The sequence below is a fragment of the Hylobates moloch genome, unplaced genomic scaffold, assembly GCF_009828535.3.
Source record: "Hylobates moloch isolate HMO894 unplaced genomic scaffold, HMol_V3 SCAFFOLD_35, whole genome shotgun sequence".
Lineage (NCBI taxonomy): Eukaryota > Metazoa > Chordata > Mammalia > Primates > Hylobatidae > Hylobates > Hylobates moloch.
In genome coordinates, this window is record NW_026652310.1 from 165,593 (window position 1) to 187,034 (window position 21,442).

At 35.7% G+C, this 21,442-nt stretch overlaps 1 protein-coding gene across 5 annotated transcripts in view; it reads left to right on the top strand.

Moving 5' to 3' along the window:
• Positions 1-21,442, top strand: part of LOC116463412 (intraflagellar transport protein 80 homolog) — a 149,233-nt gene that overhangs the window by 103,187 nt on the left and 24,604 nt on the right. For all 5 annotated transcript variants that reach the window (XM_058434613.1, XM_058434612.1, XM_058434615.1 and 2 more), the window contains 4 exons: positions 2,333-2,407; positions 5,266-5,429; positions 17,107-17,171; positions 20,646-20,781. In XM_058434613.1, the coding sequence (XP_058290596.1) occupies positions 2,333-2,407; positions 5,266-5,429; positions 17,107-17,171; positions 20,646-20,781 (440 nt within the window). The remainder of the gene's footprint in view (positions 1-2,332; positions 2,408-5,265; positions 5,430-17,106; positions 17,172-20,645; positions 20,782-21,442) is intronic.

Here is a 21,442-nt window from a genome sequence, read left to right on the forward strand (position 1 = left end):
CTGCACTCTGGCCTGGGAGAAAGAGCAAGACTCCGTCTCAAAATAAATAAATAAATAAATAAAAATAAAAATAAAAATACCCAAAGTTTAGCAGCTGTTAATTTTTTTGGTCACTCTACTTTTCCCTTACAAGTTAATGTGTGGCAAATGTAAAACTGCTTTTCTTCTTTTGTGATTGAACCTTGCCTCCGCTTTTTCATTGTCAAGACATTTATTAAGGTACAAAATATTAATACCAGGATGCAGCAGTGGTAATGAAATGCAAGGATGCAGTAGTGGGAATGAATCACCACCAAAACGTATTTCATAAAGTTTTAAAAACCTACTAGCATTTTAGATAATAATGACTATCATTTATTGAGCAACTGTTATACTTTCATGTTTATTATTGTTCTCATTTGAAAGCTGAAGCTAAAGGACATAGAGAATGATTAGATAACTTACCTTACATCAGATTATTGACTTTGTTACTAAAGGAAAGCAGGGATTTGAAAACAAGTTCTTAATAACTGTTGGCTCTTTTTTAGTAATAAAAATATAATTTTAAAAACAGACATGCAAGTAATTTACTGGTTTATATGAAAAGAAGTTCCAGAAAAAGAAAACAATATATAAGCATTCTACATTAAATTTTCATTTGATTTTTCAGATAATTATATTGAAAATATTATTGTTCTATTCGGCATTTATAGCTTAGGGAGTTTATGTTTCCATGGCATTTATATATCTCTCAGTTGTCAGAAATCTCAGATATTTTCTAAGGGGATATTAAACCCTCACATAATCACTACTTTTCTTACCAACTCTCTTGACAAAGAATGAAGGTTAATTAATAAAGTATTTTGTGATATTTTTTCTAAAGTACAAAAGCATATATCTTTATCATATCTGTGAACCCCAAATTAATTAATAATTACTAAATCAGTAATTAGTAATCACTAATTATTAGCAGTAATTTATTTGTTATTTTGCTTTGTCCATGTATTTACTTACTGAAATGATTATCAGATTCTTTGCATTAGCCAAGATTAGTTGCCTACCAGTTTGCTTACTCACTGCTTCCTTCCCCTTCCCTCCTTCATTTTCTGGATTTGAACATGAGATTTAATCTGAGGTAGAGAATTGGCATTATGAAAATTACTGAGAGAAATTCAGAATATATAGAAGTAATAAAACTTATTTTAAACTGTGGAATGATTTTTATTATTTAAGGATGGGTTTTTCTGTTTGTAAATGTTCTCTTTACCCACCCCAATCTTTGATTCATGTTACCCTATAAAAACAAAATGATTTGTTTGTTCATTTATTAATCCATTTATTCAATAAGCATGTTCATGGCTTACATTTATATAGTATTTTAGAGTTTACAGAATGCTTCACAGAGATCTTTTCATTTCAACCCAACAATAACACTGGGAGGCCTGCAGGAAAAATAATCATGTTCATCATATTACTATTATTACAGTTTCTGTTTTTCTGGTACCTGCTTTATAACAGGTCTTTTGCCAGACACAATGTAAGTCATCATTATCCCCGTTTTACAAATAAGGAAGCTAATGCTTAGCAGGTTAAGCTTGTTAAGATCAAGTGGGCCAGCACGGTGGCTCATGCCTGTAATCCCAGCACTTTGGGAGGCGGAGGCGGGCAGATCATGAGGTCAGGAGATCTAGACCATCCTGGCTAACACGGTGAAACCCCGCCTCTACTAAAAATACAAAAAATTAGCCGGGCATGGTGGCGGGCACCTGTAGTCCCAGCTACTCGGGAGGCTGAGGCAGGAGAATGGTGTGAACCTAGGAGGCGGAGCTTGCAGTGAGCTGAAATTGTGCCACTGCACTCCAGCGTGGGCGACAGAGCGAGACTCCATCTCAAAAAAAAAAAAAAAAGAAAAAATCAAGTGGCTGACAGGTGGTGAAACCATATTTCTCATTCAGATATGTCTAACAAAAAGCTATCATCTCTTCATTATGCCATGCTGCTACTGTTTTTAAAATGAGAATCATTAGATGACTTGCCCAAACTCACAGAGCCAATAAATGGCAGAACTCAAACTTAGAATTCCTCAGTTCACATGTTGTAATACCTACAGTAAACATTTATTGGATTCCTATTATGTGCTAATTGCTGGGAATACAGAGTCTCTGCTTTTTAGTTGGGGATACAGACATATAAGTGAATAATTTCAGAACAATGCACCAAGTGCTGTAATAAAAGTATGTATATAATTGCTATGAAACTGAAGTAACTTTATTTAGAATGAATACCAATCTACTTATTTAAAAGTATTTGGTATTTTAAATGTTAATAAATATCCATTTTACTTGTCTTTTAGCACGAAGAACTGGAACACACCAATTATATTTGATCTCAGAGAAGGAACTGTTAGTTTAATTCTGCAGGCAGAAAGGTAATATGTTTAACTATTGGACCTGGGGTTAAAATAAATAGCATTAAAGCACTCTTTAATAAAAACATCCAATTAAAAGAATGGTATACTAGTCATTTAGAACCAATCTGTTTCTATTTTACATTTTAGAAGAAAAAGAATAGAATAAATAAGTTATTTAAATCAGTGATTCTGAAACATTTTAGCCTCTGAATTTCTTAACATTCTTAGAAAATTATTGAGAGTTATATGTGGGTTAAATATATCAGCATTTACGATATTAGAAATTAAAACAAATTTTAAAGCTATTTATTTTAAGTGATGAGAATAAACTCATTACAAGTAAACATCACAGTAATGACATGAGAGAATGAGAGCAACACAGGTAAATAACTATTAAAGAGTTTTTACCTCATAGTCCCCCTATTTTCTATTCTGTTCTTTTCTGCTTTATTTTAAATATTGGTTGAAACTCTTTGGTTTCATGGGCCTACTGGGCTGTGACCTGAAGTTTGAAAACTAGTTTTCTCTACTAAGACATTCAGTGTATACAGGGCTAAGAAATGCCAGGCAATTAACTGGAGTAAATTAGGAATAGCTATTACTCAAGAACCTACACTTTTCCTTGAAAACTGTCAGTCTCTTGAGTACAGTGATAGCCTACTGAATCAGAGGAAGACTTAGACAGCTACAACCCAATAACACTTGTTAAAAATTATGAAAATATAATCGACAATTACCTAAAATATCTACCCATAAAACATTTGCACCAAAACCATGTGCTTTATTCCTCATTCCTCATCATGTAGGCAACTCTTAATAGTGTTTATTATCAGGTTTTCTAGCCCACAGCTTTTTATAAATAGAAAACCAGAAGAAGAATGGTACTGGTGGGCTGTTAGAGGCTGGCACAATGACAAGAAGGAAAGTAGCTGCCTGGCAAGGGAACATGGAGAAAACTAAAAGCACGGAACTGTGTAGCTGAGTAGTACAATGATTCTGTGCACCAACAGCTTCTTATGAGTATCAAAGTTACCAGTTAGTTAGTGAAAAATGTGATCACCGTATTGATGACCTTGAGTGACCAAGAAAATGTTATTTCAAATTTTATGTTATCTATTTAATGAAATTGAAATGTATCAATTATTTAGTTACATCATAAATTTTTAAAAATAAGTCATTTTTGTCATTTAAAAGGTAAGATATCGGCTATCTAAAAAACCATGTTTCTGAAATGCTTTTTACTCTAACAGTTCCAAATAAGTTCATTTATACATTATTTATAAAGGTATTTATTGAATATACTGTTAATAAAGACATATATTAATGGCATAAATAGCTAAAAAATTTAGTTACTGCCTATCATTGGTCTTATTTATGTATGTAGAGATGTTTGCCCCTTCAAACAGGGTGTTTACTCACAAGTAGGTTAAAAGCTATAATGTCTTATTGGAAAAGAAAATGCGTTTAGACTGAGACAAAGGAATATATACTAATATATGTCACTTTGTCAAGTTTAGCAAATATTGTTTTCATAAACCAATACGTATGACCATACACTAGTATGTAAGGGCCAAACCCTTCAATTAAATAAACTACCTACTAACCCTCAAGTATTAATTTAATTGAAGTGTATGTGGTTGGTGTTCATTAGATACTAATTTTTCATTGGTTTTGGCATTTATTTCCTTTTTGTTTCCATAGCAAAAAAAGAACATTTAGCAATTCCTAAATCAAGAACCAGTTCTGAATCAAGGATATTTAAAACATTAAACATAAGATTTTGAAAAGTAATAATGTCTTCAGCATTAAGGAAACAGGCACACCAATATAGCCATAGTATGTGTGTAAATCAATACAACTTTTCAAAGGCCAGTAAAACAAGATATATTTAAAAATTTTAAATGTATGCTCTTTAATCCAGTAATTTCACTTCTAGAAGCTGTACTAAGGAAATAAGTAGGGCAGACATATGGAGATGTATATACACTGTAGACATTCTTTAAAACAGTGAGTAATTTGAAACAAATGTATATCAGGAAATGAGTGAGTTAGTAAAGTTCTGGAAGTTCATACTTTGCCGTAGTTATCTCTATGGAGGCAGGATCTCAAGAGGTCTTTTGTTTTCTCTGTATTGCTTGATTTATTTTGTACAGTATTTGTAAATTTTCAAAGGAAAAATATAACAGCCATAAAATATTTATGTTTTGAGTTAATAAAAAATTAACTGCAGAGAGCCCTGTGCCTTAAATATGGTTGTCAGCATAGCAAATGAATCTGACCCTGTGGCAAAAAAATAGGAGTTTTTAGATATGAATACATACTGATAGTCACCATATGATTTTAAAGTCACAGCTGCCTTATTTTAATAAATGCTTGCCCTAATGTTAATTTTTTTAGTCATTTTCACTGCTTTAGACTTTAACGACTATTTAATCTTTAATTATTTTTAGCATAATCTTTAGTTATAAAATATATATTAAGACTTTTTCATGAAACAAATAGCACCTGGCATTAAAATGACTATTGTAAATTATACGATTTTTTTGATTGCCTTTGTATAGAATATTCTTTAGGAAAGGAAATGAATTGTGGGTATAATGTAAAAGAAGTCAGAATATTAGTGTATATAGGGTGGTGATTATGGACATTTTCATTTTTCTTCTCCTACTTCATCATAAAACAAAAACCCAGAAAACAAACCAAAACAACCAATGCTGGCTTTCAGTGCTTGAAATGTTTTATTCCTTATATATCTACACATTTATATTAATTGTAAGATTTAGATTTTTTTCCCAAGGTTAAACTATTCTGTAATATAAAAACGAAAATAAAATATACTCTTATTTGAGAATCTATTTCTATTCTTTATTTTTTAGACATTTTCTTCTTATAGATGGTAGTAGTATCTATTTACATTCATATGAAGGGCGCTTTATTTCATCTCCAAAATTTCCTGGAATGAGAACAGATATTCTGAATGCACAGACTGTATCTTTGAGTAATGATACCATAGCAATAAGAGACAAAGCTGATGAAAAAAGTAAGTATATTTTTTTAATTTTTCCTGTCAAATATGAAATTTGTTAACACTATAAAATTTTCACAGATTAACTTACATTTTCTTATCTACCAATACATCAACTTTACAGAAAAAGAATTATGAGCTTTCTAATTTGTTTTCAAAACATGAGTTAATTAAACAGCTAAAGTTGTCATACTATATCCAGTTAATAGAACAAACAGATATTGTCACAACATCAAAGATCAGTAATCAGGAAAAAAATCTTTATATATTCAGTAGCTGCTGGTAGAGAGTTTGAACTTAATGTTGTGGTCCTAAAAATGTATATTAATGCTTAAGTTTTTTATCTTTTTAAATATTCCTTTTTCTTCATTTGGTAACGTAGTAAATATTGCACTTCATTGAACTATTTAATTCGTTTATATTTTTAAATTCATATTTTAAGTTAATTGAAAGAAAGGTATGAATAACTTAAATTTTCTGTTTAAAAATCTAGGCCACATTAGTAATTATAAATAAATATAAGTATGTCAGGTGTTTTGGGTTACATAGTACAATGAAACCATTTTATTAGGGCATATGTGTATCACAGATTCACTCATCTAGCAAGTATTATTGAGTGCTTACTATGTGGCAACTACTAGTCTAGAAGTTCAGGATACAATGGTGAACAAAATTAGCAAATTAAAATTAAAATTTAATAAATATAAATTGTCAGATAATGATACATGCTATGAAGAAAACTAGTGCAGGGTGAGAGAATAAAGCATTGTGAAGATGGGGCAGGGGAATGACAGACAATCAAGTGCAAGGATTCTGAGGTGGGAGTAACTGGCATGTTAAAGGAACTGCTAGAAGGCCATGTGACTGGGTCAAAATGAGCTAGGTAGAGAGTGGGAGGAGAGGACAACATGGAGATAGGCAGGAACCAGATCATGTAAAGACTTGGCCATGGTGAAGATGTGGGCATGGAGGAAAGAGAGAAGGCAAGCATATTATCATAGGTTTTAATCCTGAGTAAATGAGATGGAAGACAGAGAAGGAGGTCATTTGGAGGGTGTCGGTCTGCAAACCAAGAGTTGATTTTGGTCCTGGTGTGTTTAAATCTTTCTTAGACAGCCAAGCAGGGATGAGAGTGAACAATAGGATAAACAAGTCCAAGGCTCGGGAGAGAGGTTGGGACTAGAGATATAAATTTGGTGGTCATTGGTATACTGCTAGTGCTTAAAGTCATAACACTGAATGAAATCACCTGGGAAGTAAGTGTACACAAAGAAGAGGACCAAACACAGCACATCAGTAATTAGGGATGAATAAAAGGAAGAGGAGCCAGTGAGGTAAGAGGAAAGTTAAGAGTGAGTGATCCCAAAAACCTAGCGAAAAATATTAAATATTAAATAATTATTTCTCTCTGTTAATATATATTATGAAACACTGTACATTACTGTTACCAAAAAATCTGACTTGAATGTTAATTGTGTTAGTTCACACCATGGAAGACCTAATTCATGAACTAGAAACTGTCCTAATTTTTAATTTTCAGTACTTCAGATAATAGCACCTCTTATACTGGCAGGAAATATAACTCTCCTAAATAGAGCTTTTCTATCTCTTCATTTAGGCCTTCTCTGAGAGAAGACTTTTGGTAATTTTTTGTAAAGGACTTCCTTTTTGGCTAAAAAAGAGGAAAAGAGAATGGAATAATATAGTATCCAGTGAACCTGGGAGGCGGAGCTTGCAGTGAGCCGAGATCGCGCCACTGCACTCCAGCCTGGGTGACAGAGCGAGACTCCGTCTCAAAAAAAAAAAAAAAAATATAGTATCCAGACGGCAGACAGAATTAAGATAACTATAAATTGTAAAAATAATAGTAATTTGGAAGCCAGATTTTTGTTTTCAATAAACTTAAGATTGAAAGTCCCTGTGATCACTATGAGTGGTCTATGCTTTCCTTATTCAACACCACATATTTTAGATAAAAGCTTTAATAAAGTACAGTCATTCCCTGCATAACAACATTTCAGTCAACAACAGACTGCATATACCATAAGATTATAATGGAGCTAAAAAATTCTTATCACCAAGTAATGTCATAGCCATTGTAATGTCATAGCCATTGTAATGTCATAGTGCATTACCTTTTTCTATGTTTAGATGTGGTTAGTTACACAAATACCATTGTGTTACAATTGTCCATAATATTCAGTACAGTAACTTGCTGTGTAGATTTGTAGCCTAGTAGCAATAGGCTATATCATATAGCCTAAGTGTATGGTAAGTTATATTGTCTAGGTTTGTATAAGCACACTCCATGATGTCCACACAATGATAAATTGCCTAACAGCACATTTCTCAGAACATATCGCCATCATTGAGCAAGGCATGGCAGTATATGTGTTCCCAACTGAATATACCCTATTCTGAAATTTTCTGTAGTTAATTCACATCTGGAACATATTTCATTATTCTTTAATCCATTGATAATTGATAGAATTTTAAAGCTAGAAAGAATTATTAACATTTACAGAAATATGAATTTATATGCCAATAAATTATCTGTTTTACTTATGTAAGTTTTTATTGTTAAACAAGATAATTATGTAACTTTGTTTTGCTGTAAATATAAACTCAAAAGACTAAAATAAAATTATTGTAGAACATAAAATGAGTGGGAAAATATTTTGTATGTTCCTTTTTTAAAAAAATTAGCATTTATTGATGGCTAAATAGAGGTAAATGCTAACAATAGGAAACACAATTGAAGTACCCGATGTATTTAACTCTTAGAAGGGTGCCATCTGTAGCTGATATCACTGGTTCCTTCCTAATTTGGGAGCTTCTTTATTTTTGTGTTAAGTGTAGTACTCTGTATTATAATAGGTGCTCCATAACTAGATCTTGGGTGGGTTTGAGTACCCCTTTTGGTGATTAAGTACTAGAGCTGCTGTTTTTGCCTTCCTTCTTCTCCCTATTCACTTTCCTTCTTCTCCCTATTCACTTTGCACAGATATGCTATGATATTAGTGTGGTGATTATTTGAAACAAATGTCTAGAAGTTGGGGAGTAGTTACTCATGTTTTGAAGCAACTATTTCAACTCACAGCTCCTTAGTTGTTCATTCTGCCAGTTTCTATTACATGTTAACACTGAAAAACAGGACCAGCCTCCCATAGATCAGATGCACTTACAGTTGTGGAAAAAGTAGATGAGTTCATCCACATATCCCCAGCTTTTTATATATATAGTCAGAAAAAGGATGGAAGGCTGCTATTGTTTAAAAAGTTTATTAGTTTGCATAGCTATGAAAATAATAGGATTTAGCTAAACCCAAAGCATTTTTAAATGAAAGACAAAAATTTTACGTTTTTGTTTTCCTACTTAATTAAAAATTCTATTATAGTATTTTTCTTTTTTTATTTTTCATAATTGGCAACCTTAGAAGATAACTAAATGTTACAACATGATTTTTCTTGGTGAATATAGCGGTGACTTCCAACTTAACATCCTATGATTTACTAAAAGCTAATAATGTATTAAGTGCGATCCTCTGGAATTAAATTTCATGTTATACACATTGTAGCATTTTTGTAATCTATATATGTTGTCCAATTTTTTTTGCTGAGTACTCAGTGCCACTTCTGTCTTACGCCATTTCTATCTTTTAATTTCTTGTAATCCTATTCATATGCTGTCATATAAAATTACTCTATTTATTAATCTTGGGCTGGAGTAATTTGAGAATTACTTAAAGAGAATCATCAAAATAATTTCTTGGTTTTTTTTTTCCCAACAATCTTTTCAAAAGAGTAAACAGCAGCTACCAATACCACTGTTACGATTGAGACTAAGAGAAGCCTTGGTGAAACAGAGAAAGGGGCAGAGGCAGCATTTGTGCCAGGCTTCTTCAATAGAACATCTCCTGCAATTTTTACAACTTTACCTACTTCACAACATCAGGGAAAGTTTGAGGCTGGAAATAGAGAACTATGAATTATCATTATTTAAATAGTGATTGATGCTGTATAATTAAATGATACCGGGGAAAGTATTTATAGTAAAAAGACAGCAAAGAACAAAACCTTAAGATCAAGGGTTGTCAGATAAGGAGGAGCTAGCAAAGAAGAATGAGGAATGATCCAAAATAGAAGAGAACTGGGAGGAAACAATGTTACGTGTAGCCCACATAAGAGTTTCAAGACAGAGAGGATAGTCAGAAGCGTCAGTGCTGCTGGGAGGTCAAGACTGAAAATAGAGTCTTAGAGTGAGGACTAAAAATAGTCTTTGATTTGGCAACATATGGGTCATTGGTGACCCAGGAAAAGGCTTTCTATCAGCGTAGTAAGGTTGAACAGCAAATTGTCATAGGTTGAAGAATGGGTAGGAGTTGTAAAAACTGGAATAACTGTTGTTCCACAAAGTTTAGGGTTAAAAAAAGGCAAAGAATTGTAATAGTGATTTTTTTTTTTTTTTTTAGTGAGGATGATAACAGAGTTGTTTATATGCTGAGAATGAACCACAGTATAAAGGTGCAGGAGAAAGTGGGGATTGTTGATAGAATAATATCTCGGAGAAAGCCAGGCAGATAGAATAACAATATACAGGTAAAGAATGTGGTAGGGATGGAGAAGTATGAGCAATAGACACTCCTTTGGCTGAAATTAGAATGTATGTGGTGAGGACCAGAACTATTATAGTAACTTTGGAGATAAATCTGAGGGAAATTGAGCTGTTACATCAAAAGTTACCAAAAGTTTATTTTTATATGGTGAAATTTAAAAATACTTACATGATTTTAATGAATACTTCATATCTATTTAGTGGCTTTCAGGCAGTTTTTTTTAGGATTGAAATTTATTTTTATTTGATTGTGATAGAAATAGTTAACATGAGATCTACCTTTTTAACAGATTTTTCAGGGTACAGTTCAATAGTGTTAACAGAATACAATACAATATAGGTACAATGTTAGACAGCAGATACCTGGAACTTACTCATCTAGCATTACTGAAATTTTATGCCCTTGATTAGCAACTCCCCATTTCCCCCTCCCTGCTGCCTCTGGCAACCGGATCTGCTTTTTGTTCCAATAAATTTGACTATTTTAGTATATCTCATATAGGTGGAATCATGCAGTATTTGTTCTTCTGTGACTAGCTTTTCAGTTAGCATAATGTCCGTCAGGTTCATCCATGTTGTTACATATTGCAGGTATTCCTTTTTTCTTCGAAGACTAATAATAATCCATTGTACATATACACCACATTTTCTTTATCTGTTCATCTGTCAATGGATATTTAGGTTGTTTCTACATCTTGGTTATTGTGACCAGTGCTGCAATGAACATGGGAATACAAATATCTCTTCAAGATCCTGATTTCAGTTCTTTCAGATAAGCACTCAGATGTGGGATTGCTGGGTAATTATATTTTCAATTTTTTTTTTTTTTTTTTTTCAGATGGGGTCTCACTCTTTCGCCCAGGCTAGAGTGCACTGGTGCTCCACTGCAGCCTCAACATCGTGGGCTCAAGTGATCCTCCTGCCTCAGCCTCCAAGTATCTGGGGCTACAGGCAGGCAGGCACCCCCATGCCCAGTTAATGTTTGTATTTTTAGTAGAGACAAGGCTCACTATGTTGCCCGGGCTGGTCTCAAACTCCTGAGTTTAAGCGATCCTCCCACTTCAGCTTCCCAAAGTGCTGGGATTACAGGCATGAGCCACCATGCCCAGCCTATTCTAATTTTTTGAGGAACCTTCATAATATTTTTCACAGTGGCTGTACTATTTTGCTTTCTCACTAGAAGTGGGCAAGTGTTCCAGTTTCTTCACATCCTCACCAACATGTTGTCTTCTTAAAGCAATAGCCTTAACAGGTTTGAGGTGGTATCTCATTATGGTTTGATTTGCATTTCCTTGATGATTAATGACATTGAGCATCTTTTCATTTACCTGTTGACCCAAACATATATTCTGTCTGTCTTAAAATCAACTCTTGATTATCTTTGGAAAATATTTAATCTTGAAATTTCTGCCCTGTTTTATTACAGGAGCTGATCTCCCCAACTATCAGTTAGATAAATCATTGCTAAGCAGCCCTTAAAAAGAAAAACACTTTAGAAGTGATGCTAAAATAATCATCTATTTTAAACAATTATTTTACAGACTGCACCTTATTTGCGTGTATGCTTTTTCCTCCACTAACTCTAAAAATTAGGGGGCTTACTGGAGATATGGAGAGGATAGTTCTGAAAGCCTCCCTCAAGAGTTTAGGGAAATTCTCAGACTGGGAGCTTAGCTTAGCTCCCAACGCAAGTGTTTGTGACAAATATAGGTTCTTCAAGACTTCTCCGTAGTTCTCTGATATTCTGGAACTTTGAGCTGAATATTTTACAATAAGGCCACAAATTTGTAACACCGTATTGATGACTTATGGAGAATCTCACTTGTTAGCAATTAATCTTTCTCTACTCCAACTGAATATACTGCAATTCAATTCAGACACTGATTACTCAGAGTTAGTGTGATGCCAAAAGTTGGCTGGACATGGTGGCTCATGCCTGCAACCCCAGCATTTTGGGAGGCCAAGATGGGTGGATCACTTGAGCTCAGGAGTTTGAGACCAGCCTGCGCAACATGGTGAAACCATATTTCTACAAAAAATACAAAACTTAGGCAGGCGTAGTGGTGCACCCCTGTACTCCCAGCTACTTGGGAGGCTGAGGTGGGAAGATAGCTTGAGCCCTCTTGAGGCAGAGGTTGCAGTGAGCTGAGATCACACCACTGCACCATAGCCTGGGCATCAGAACAGGACCCTGTCTCTAAAAAAGAAAAAAAAAGTTAGGGACAAAGGCCTGCCAAGACTGACCTCGCTTCAGATGCCAGCGCTAGTTTTGTGGGGGTGGGGGTTCCCAAGGGCACTTGCATTTCTGACCAGCTGGCTAAAAATTTGGGGACCCCATCAGCCCCTTAAGTTTAATAATTTGTTAGAATGAGTCAGAACTCAGGAAAGCACCATATTTATGATTACAATTTTATTAAAAAGGGCAGGCCTTGGGTGAGGCCTGGAGCTTCTGTGCCTTCATGGAATCAGGGTACATCACCTTCCTGGCACATCAATGTGTTCGACAAGGAAGCTCCACTGAGCTTTGAGCTTTGGTGTCTAGAGAATACTTTTGGGGTTTGATTACATGATTAATTAGGCATGATTATTTAAGTCATTGGCCATGTGATTGCACTCAGTTTCCAGCTCCCTTCTCAAGAGGTTGCTAGTGGGGTGGAGGGCTGAAAGTACTCAACCCTCTGAACATGAGATTGGTCTTTCTGGTGACCAGCCACTATCCTAAAGCTATCTAGGGGCTCACCAGAGTCACCTTATTAGGATAACAAAGGCACTTCTATCACTCAGAAAATTCCAAGCATTTTTGAAGCTACCTGCCAGGAGCCCAGGACAAAGACCAGACAAATTATTTATTAAACTACAGACTACCCCCTGGCCTATGACCATGGATCCCTTATGGCAAAAGGATCATTCCTGTCAATAGGACCAGCATGAATATGCCTAATGTTTGGAGGAATCAATATTGGGTAGAGATAGGAGGCTTTTAATTCCATTCCCAGTACATTTGATCATCACTATCAGTATTATACTCTTACCAACAATTCCAGTGTTATACCATATTGTAAAATGAGTCAGAAGGCACTAGCGCATTACTAGAGTTCTACTAGTCATTAATAATTAGTGCAGTCCATCATCATGTTCTGTGACCAAGTTGTCTTCAAGTTTAGGCCTCTGAGGTTTATAGGATTCCATTCAAGTTTGTCAAGTTCCAAGCAGGAGAGTTCTCAGCAATATATGGCTTCATCTTTTCATGTATCAGCTATAATTAAGCTAAGAAACAATACCATTCTTTTGCTCTGAGCCTCTTTTGAAGCATTAATGTAATATTTTACTTACTGCATAACCCATTTATTCATTTCTTTACTCTCAGCTATTATTTCTCCTATCCATTTGTATAGAGCAAACAGGCTATTTCCGCTACCAGCCAATAAAGCTGCATTCACTATTAAACCCAAATTCTCCAGATGGAGTGAAGGCACAACCCATCCTATCAGGTCCTTAGGAATTTTGACATTAAGGCTTAAAAGTATAGTTACGGTTTCTTTCTTGGGAACCATCTCTGCTTCTGGCATTTGTAGTGGTAGCCCTGGTCTTGGGACCGTGGTGTCAGGTAGGAGAAGGTGATACAAGGAAGAAAGAAGAAAGTGTTTTGCCATACCAGCATCCTCCTTTCTCCTCTCCCTCTCCCTGAGATCCATCAAAAAAACAAAAGGAGGTCGAGGTGGGCAGATCACAAGGTCAGGAGTTTGAACAACCTGACCAACATGGTGAAACCCTGTCTCTACTAAAAATACAAAAATTAGCCAGCCGTGGTGGTGTGCACCTGTAATCCCAGCTACTCAGGAGGCTGAGGCAGGAGAATCGCTTGAACCTGGCAGGTGGAGGTTGCAGTGAGCCAGGATTGTGCCACTGCACTCCAGCCTGGGTGACAGAGCGAGACTCTGTCTCAAAAAAACAACAACAACAAAAAAAAAACCAGAGGAATCTATGTAGTGCAGGAATCTATCTCTTTGCTTCTCTCTTGTTGAATCCATACTCATGCAGGCATGCAAGCCAGTTCTTCATGCTTTCCTCTGTTTTAGAAAACCACTGTTTTAACTTGCCATTCTGATTCTTTACCAAACCATTACTCTGGGGAAGATATCTCTCTGCCCGTTGTTGGACATTATGGATTGTAAAGTATATTCCTTGGTCTGACGAAATGTGACTAGGTGGTCCAAATCAATGCATTATCTTCTCTGCTCGTTCTTTTATAGTTCCCTCAGTATTTACCAGGCTACCACTGATTAAGCAAAGCCCAGTGCGGACTCGGCATCTATTCATGTCAGGACCCTTTTGTAGCCCTCCAGGGCTACTGGCATGAGTCCAAGTTTCCAGCTATGTGTAGGGCCTTCCTCCCGGGGAATCTGCCCTATAGCCATCTGCAGTCTGTCATGGGCAGACAGAAAGTTCTTACTGGTATTTTGTGCCTCAGAGGGTTTGAGAGGAACATTTCTAGATTCAGTTCATCTTTGCATTGCTGCAGCCCCCAGTGTCCACTTGGTATTACATTTGCTGAGGAGAGCTTTACTTCCAACTATGTGGTCAATTTTGGAATAGGTGTGGTGTGGTGCTGAAAAAAATGTATATTCTGTTGACTTGGGGTGGAGAGTTCTGTAGATGTCTATTAAGTCCACTTTATGTAGAGCTGAGTTCAATTCCTGGATATCCTTGTTAACTTTCTGTCTCGTTGATCTGTCTAATGCTGACAGTGGGGTGTTAAAATCTCCCATTATTATTGTGTGAGAGTTTAAGTCCCTTTGTAGGTCACTGAGGACTTGCTTTATGAATCTGGGTGCTCCTGTGTTGGGTGCATATATATTTAGGATAGTTAGCTCTTCTTGTTGAATTGATCCCTTTACCATTATGTAATGGCCTTCTTTGTCTCTTTTGATCTTTGTTGGTTTAAAGTCTCTTTTATCAGAGACTAGGATTGCAACCCCTGCCTTTTTTTGTTTTCCATTTTCTTGGTGGGTCTTCCTCCATCCCTTTATTTTGAGCCTATGTGTGTCTCTGCATGTGAGATGGGTTTCCTGAATACAGCACACTGATGGGTCTTGACTCTTTATCCAATTTGCTAGTCTGTGTCTTTTAATTGGAGCATTTAGCCCATTTACATTTAAAGTTAATATTGTTATGTGAGAATTTGATGCTGTCATTATGATGTTAGCTGGTTATTTTGCTTGTTAGTTGATGCAGTTTCTTCCTAGCCTTGATGATCTTTACAATTTGGCATGATTTTGCAGTGGCTGTTACCGGTTCTTCCTTTCCATGTTTAGTGCTTCCTTCAGGAGCTCTTTTAGGGCAGGCCTGGTGGTGACAAAATCTCTCAGCATTTGCTTGTCTGTAAAGTATTTTATTTCTCCTTCACTTATGAAGCTTAGTTTGGCTGGATATGAAATTCTGTGTTGAAAATTCTTTTCTTTCAGAATGTTGAATATTGGCCCCCCACTCTCTTCTGGCTTGTAGAGTTTCTGCTGAGAGGTCCACTGTTAGTCTGATGGACTTTCCTTTGTGGGTAACCTGACCTTTCTCTCTGTCTGCTCTTAACATTTTTTCCTTCATTTCAACTTTGGTGAATCTGACAATTATGTGTCTTGGAGTTGCTCTTCTCGAGGAGTATCTTTGTGGCGTTCTCTGTATTTCCTGAATCTGAATGTTGGCCTGCCTTGCTAGATTGCGGAAGTTCTCCTGGATAATATCCTGCAGAGTGTTTTCCAACTTGGTTCCATTCTCCCCATCACTTTCAGGTACACCAATCAGACGTAGATTTGGTCTTTTCACATAGTCCCATATTTCTTGGAGGTTTTGTTTGTTTCTTTTTATTCTTTTTTCTCTAAACTTCCCTTCTCACTTCATTTCATTCATTTCATCTTCCGTCACTGATACCCTTTCTTGCAGTTGATCGCATCGGCTCCTGAGGCTTCTGCATTCTTCACGTAGTTCTCGAGCCTTGGCTTTCAGCTCCATCAGCTCCTTTAAGCACTTTTCTGTATTGGTTATTCTAGTTATACATTCGTCTAAATTTTTTTCGAAGTTTTTAACTTCTTTGCCTTTGGTTTGAATTTCCTCCTGTAGCTCGGAGTAGTTTGATCGTCTGAAGCCTTCTTCTCTCAACTTGTCAGTCATTCTCTGTCCAGCTTTGTTCCGTTGCTGGTGAGGAACTGCATTCCTTTGGAGGAGGAGAGGCGCTATGCTTTTTAGAATTTCCAGTTTTTCGGCTCTGTTTTTCCCCTATCTTTGTGGTTTTGTCTACTTTTGGTCTTTGATGATGGTGATGTACAGATGGGTTTTTGGTGTGGATGTCCTTTCTGTTTGTTAGTTTTCCTTCTACCAGACAGGACCCTCAGCTGCAGGTCTGTTGGAGTTTGCTAGAGGTCCACTCCAGACCCTGTTTGCCTGGGTCTCAGCAGTGGAGGCTGCAGAACAGCGGATTTTTGTGAACCGCGAGTGCTGCTGCCTGATGGTTCCTCTGGAAGTTTTGTCTCAGAGGAGTACCCGGCCGTGTGAGGTGTCAGTCTGCCCCTACTCGGGGGTGCCTCCTAGTTAGGCTGCTCGGGGGTCAGGGGTCAGGGACCCACTTGAGGAGGCAGTCTGCCCATTCTCAGGTCTCCAGCTGCGTGCTGGGAGAACCACTACTCTTAATCTGCCTTTTGTGAGTTGATTTTCAGCTAACCTTCAAAAGACAAAGAGGAAGTTTTCCTTTGGCCTCTACACTATGGTGTTATATTAGTTTAAATCAAAGTTATCAGAATTATAAATTACATTCACATTTGGACTTCCCATTGTTGAGCCTATGGAGCATTGATGCCATACCATTAATAAAAATTCTAATTTGGGAATGTGTTTTAGGAAGAAGTATTCAGTTTTATTGTTTTCATAAGAAATGTGACCACATTAATAAATTAAAATTGGACGCTGCTGCTCTCTCTGTGGTCTAGAGAGTTAAATAATTTCTCATAAGGATTATAACAGTTTCACTGAATTTTACCAGTAAAGATTATAATATAACACATTAATTAATGTTCTACTTTTTTTCAAGTAATCTTCCTCTTTGAGGCATCAACTGGAAAGCCGTTAGGTGATGGAAAGTTTCTTTCTCATGAGGTAATGGACATTAACTACTTCTAATGTAAATAGCCACTATTTATTTATTTCCTTTTCAAAATTAATGTTTTCATCTTAAAGAGGACACAAAGGAATTAGTTTTTTATTTAAAATCAATGTGCATTCTCTATTGACTATTTTGCCTAAAAATGTCACAGTTAGCTGGGCGCGGTGGCTCACGCTTGTAATCCCAGCACTTTGGGAGGCCGAGGCGGGCGGATCACGAGGTCAGGAGATCAAGACCACGGTGAAACCCCGTCTCTACTAAAAATACAAAAAAATTAGCTGGGCGTGGCGGCGGGCGCCTGTAGTCCCAGCTACTCAGAGAGGCTGAGGCAGGAGAATGGCGTGAACCCGGGAGGCGGAGCTTGCAGTGAGCCGAGATTGCACCACTGCACTCCAGCCTGGGCGACAGAGCGAGACTCCGTCTCAAAAAAAAAAAAAAAGTCACAGTTAAAGACTAAGCACTGGTAAAGTTTGTAATAGGAAGCTATACATGCAAATTAGTTGAATGAAGGGATCTGACTTATATGTCTGTTGTCAAACTCTTTACTGTTTTTCAGTTACATGTTCTTTTTTGATTAAAATTTTAGCACTTATCAGTAAATAAAAATGTATTTGTGTTTCTAAGTATCTTGCAGTTTTCTCATTGACCTGTTCTTCGTCAGCATTTTCTTTAGGTTTTAAGACTGTAGTAAGAAAACTCTATACAAAGTACAAAAGACCCTGAATTGTAAGTTGTTTATTGGTTTCTGATTTTTAGCCTTAGAAAAAGAAGCACATTGCATTGAGTTATCCTTCTAAATTGCTGATATATTAGGGTCTAAAGACACTTTTAGTTTTAGTAATACTTCTAGTGAACTGTTACTCAAAATTATATATATATTTTTGTAATTATTAGTTTTTTTGTTTGTTTTTGGTAGAGACAGGGTTTCGCCATGTTGCCCAGGCTGGTCTCGAACTCCTGAGCTCAAGCAATCCACTCGCCTCAGACCCCCAAAGTTCTAGGATTACAGATGTTAGCCACCACGCCTGGCCTTAGTTTTAAATTTGAATAACAAATACATTCATATGGTTCAGAAATCAAAAAGCATTAAAAAGTATACAGTGGTAGTCTCCCTACTATACTATTATTCATCACTGTAGTGCCTCTCCACAAAATAAGTAACCATTATTATTAATCTCTTATATATTCTTCCAGAGATTTTTAGTGTGTATATCAAAAAAACTGATATATGTTCTCTTCCTCCCCTTTTACAAAAATGTAACAAACAATTTTACATTTTGCTTTTTTCATATAATACTCTCTTTCTGGAGATAGTTCCATATCTATACATAAAGTGCTTTCCCAACCGTTTTTCCTCCCACTGTATGGTATAATATTTTATGTGTGTATCAGAATTTAAACTTTCCAGTCTTTTGCCATTAGTATTACAGTATTGCCAAGATGAATTACCTTGCATATACATCTTCTTATACATGTGCTAATGTAACTGTGGAATTTATTCTTGAAATATTGTTGCTGGGTCAAAGGATATGAGAATTTGTAATTTTAATAAGTATTGTGAAGTTATCTTCCAAAGACAGTGTATCAGTTTATCTTTGCACTGGTAATATATCAAGTGCTTATTTCCCTATAACCTCTCACGTTATTGTCATTTTAAATCTAAACTATGTAAGCAGAGTTTTTCCTCTTCGGTAAGATTAAGCATATCAAAAGGAGTAAATGTCTCAGCTTTTCAAGATGCAGTCATTTTTGTTAGTAGGATTGAAAGAAGAGTCAATTAATAAGCTTGAATATTTATTTTAATGTTATAACTCTTTCTGTAACACTTTTCCTAAGTGTAAGAATTTCCTAATTTACAATTAATTTACAATTAAGATTAAGAAATTTATAATTTCCTAATTATAACAATGGAAGTGTCTTCTACATGTCACACTTCACCCAATTACCCGGTACATTTGTATGCAATACAAAGGATTTTTAAATTTTACATTCTATAAAATAATAGAAAAATCACCCAATCTATTTTATTTTATAAGTGGAAGAAATTCATATCCAGGATCTTCCCAACTTCCCAAATAATAACAGAGCCCAAACTAGAACTCAAGTCTGTGTATTAGTAAATGAATATTAATTAGTGTAGGGCATGGGAGACGGTTCTAATGAACACAAAACTGCTTTTATGTCCCACTACAAAGAGTAACCCAGGAGGAATAGAACATATGTGGCGGTGGAAGGACTTGACAAGAGGAAAATGGGGGAAGCCCTACTGAATGAAGTGGGGGAGCCCCTCTTCCCCTGTGTACATAGGCATTATTATAATTACTATCCATCTTTGATTTTTAATTTCTTAGGAGAATCATATCTGTTTAACAGTGTTTTTAAAAGAATACACTAGGTTCTGATGATGATGACGATAAGCAATTCTTTATTGTAAAGATCAGTTTCTCTGAAACATTTCCATTTTGAAAATACCTAGAGTTATATTTCATGCATGCCCTGATATATATGAAACCAAATTCTTTTCTTTCTTAAAAATAAATTATGGTATTCCAGAAAGAGTTGAACTTTTTAAAATGTATTATGAACTGGTATATGACTGATTCATCAATTTGGATAAAGGTGTATGTTTTTGTTTTACTTTAAAAAGTGTTTTTTATAGTACATTTTGATACAATGACTTGATGTTGTGGTCATTATTCTGGTTGAATTCACAATTCCTACCAAAGTCTTCAGACATTGTAGGAAGTAAATAAATCTTGCTTGGTTTGAATTAAAATGAATCTATGTTAAAACATTTTCAAGTTATAGTAAAATTCATCTCACTAGCAAATGAAAAGCAATGATCTTGGAGTTAGAAGTCTGAGTTGCAAGTTTAGATATACTTGACACTGGCTTTTTCTGAGCAAAATCACTTAATGAATATGAGTCTATTCTTCCGATTTGCAAAGTAAGTATAGTAATACCTACATTACAAGCTTGTTTCCTGTTTTGCAAGAATGAATGTGAGAGAATCTGTAGAATTTAAGGCCGTGGACACATGATGTATTTCCACATATTTCTAAAATTTGTTTTTACAAATATTTAAGATATAGTTGTTAAGCAACTTATTAATCAAAATAGGCCTCTCACATGATACTCAGAATTGCCTGACCCTTTCACCCTGGCTACGAAAGGTAGGACAGGACAGATGGGAGTGTTTCTCAGCCTACAGAATATCAAAATATATATTATTTTATTGTATTTTAATAGGTATCTTTTCCTTGGATGTCAGGCAAATACACTTTAGTGCAGCTTTTGAACAATTAACATACTGGCAGTTTAAAATTATTTTACAGGGACATTTTATCATTATAAATGGGTAAATGACATTTAATTGATCTTAAAGGAAATGATTTTATAATTAATTAAAATGATCTAGTGTCAAACACTAAAACTAACCCAGTATTTACATTTTTAAAAAATTTTAGAATGAAATCTTGGAAATTGCTCTGGATCAAAAAGGACTTACCAATGATAGAAAAATTGCTTTCATTGATAAAAATAGAGATCTCTGTATCACTTCTGTGAAACGATTTGGGAAGGAAGAACAAATTATCAAGCTTGGTAAAATAATTTTAATACATTTTAAGTTTTAATTGTCAACTTTCTTATATTTGCTGTAATAAATAATTTGAATGAATCTGGAAATGTTTTAATGTTTTGATCTTGTAATACTTCTTAGCTACTTAATCCTTTTTTTAAAAAAAGTAGGAGTGAAAGTTTGTTAAAAAGCTTTATTTTTAAATTTTTATTGTGTTTTATTGAGACAGGGTCTCACTCTGTCACCCATGCTGGAGTGCAGTGGCGAGATCAAGGCTCACCGTAACCTCCGCCTCCTGGGCTCAAGTGATTCTCCTGCCTCAGCCTCCCAAGTAGCTAGGACTACAGGCATGTGCCACCATATCCAGCTAATTTTTTTGTATTTTTGGTAGAGACAAGGTTTCACCATGTTGCCCAGACTGGTCTCGAACTCCTGAGCTCAAGCTACCCACCTGCCTCGGTCTCTTAAAGTGCTGGGATTACAGGCGTAAGCCACTGGGCCCGGCCTATTTAAAAGCTTTAGAGGAGGAAAGAAAGGAAATAAAGTAAACTTGGAAGAGGGCAAGCAGGCAGCTTGAGAGATCAAGTGCACTGTTTGATCTTTGACTTGGGGTTTTATACTTTGGCATGCTTCTGGGGAGTTGCAACCCTACTGCCCTAATTCTTCCCTTGGGTGGGCTGTCCA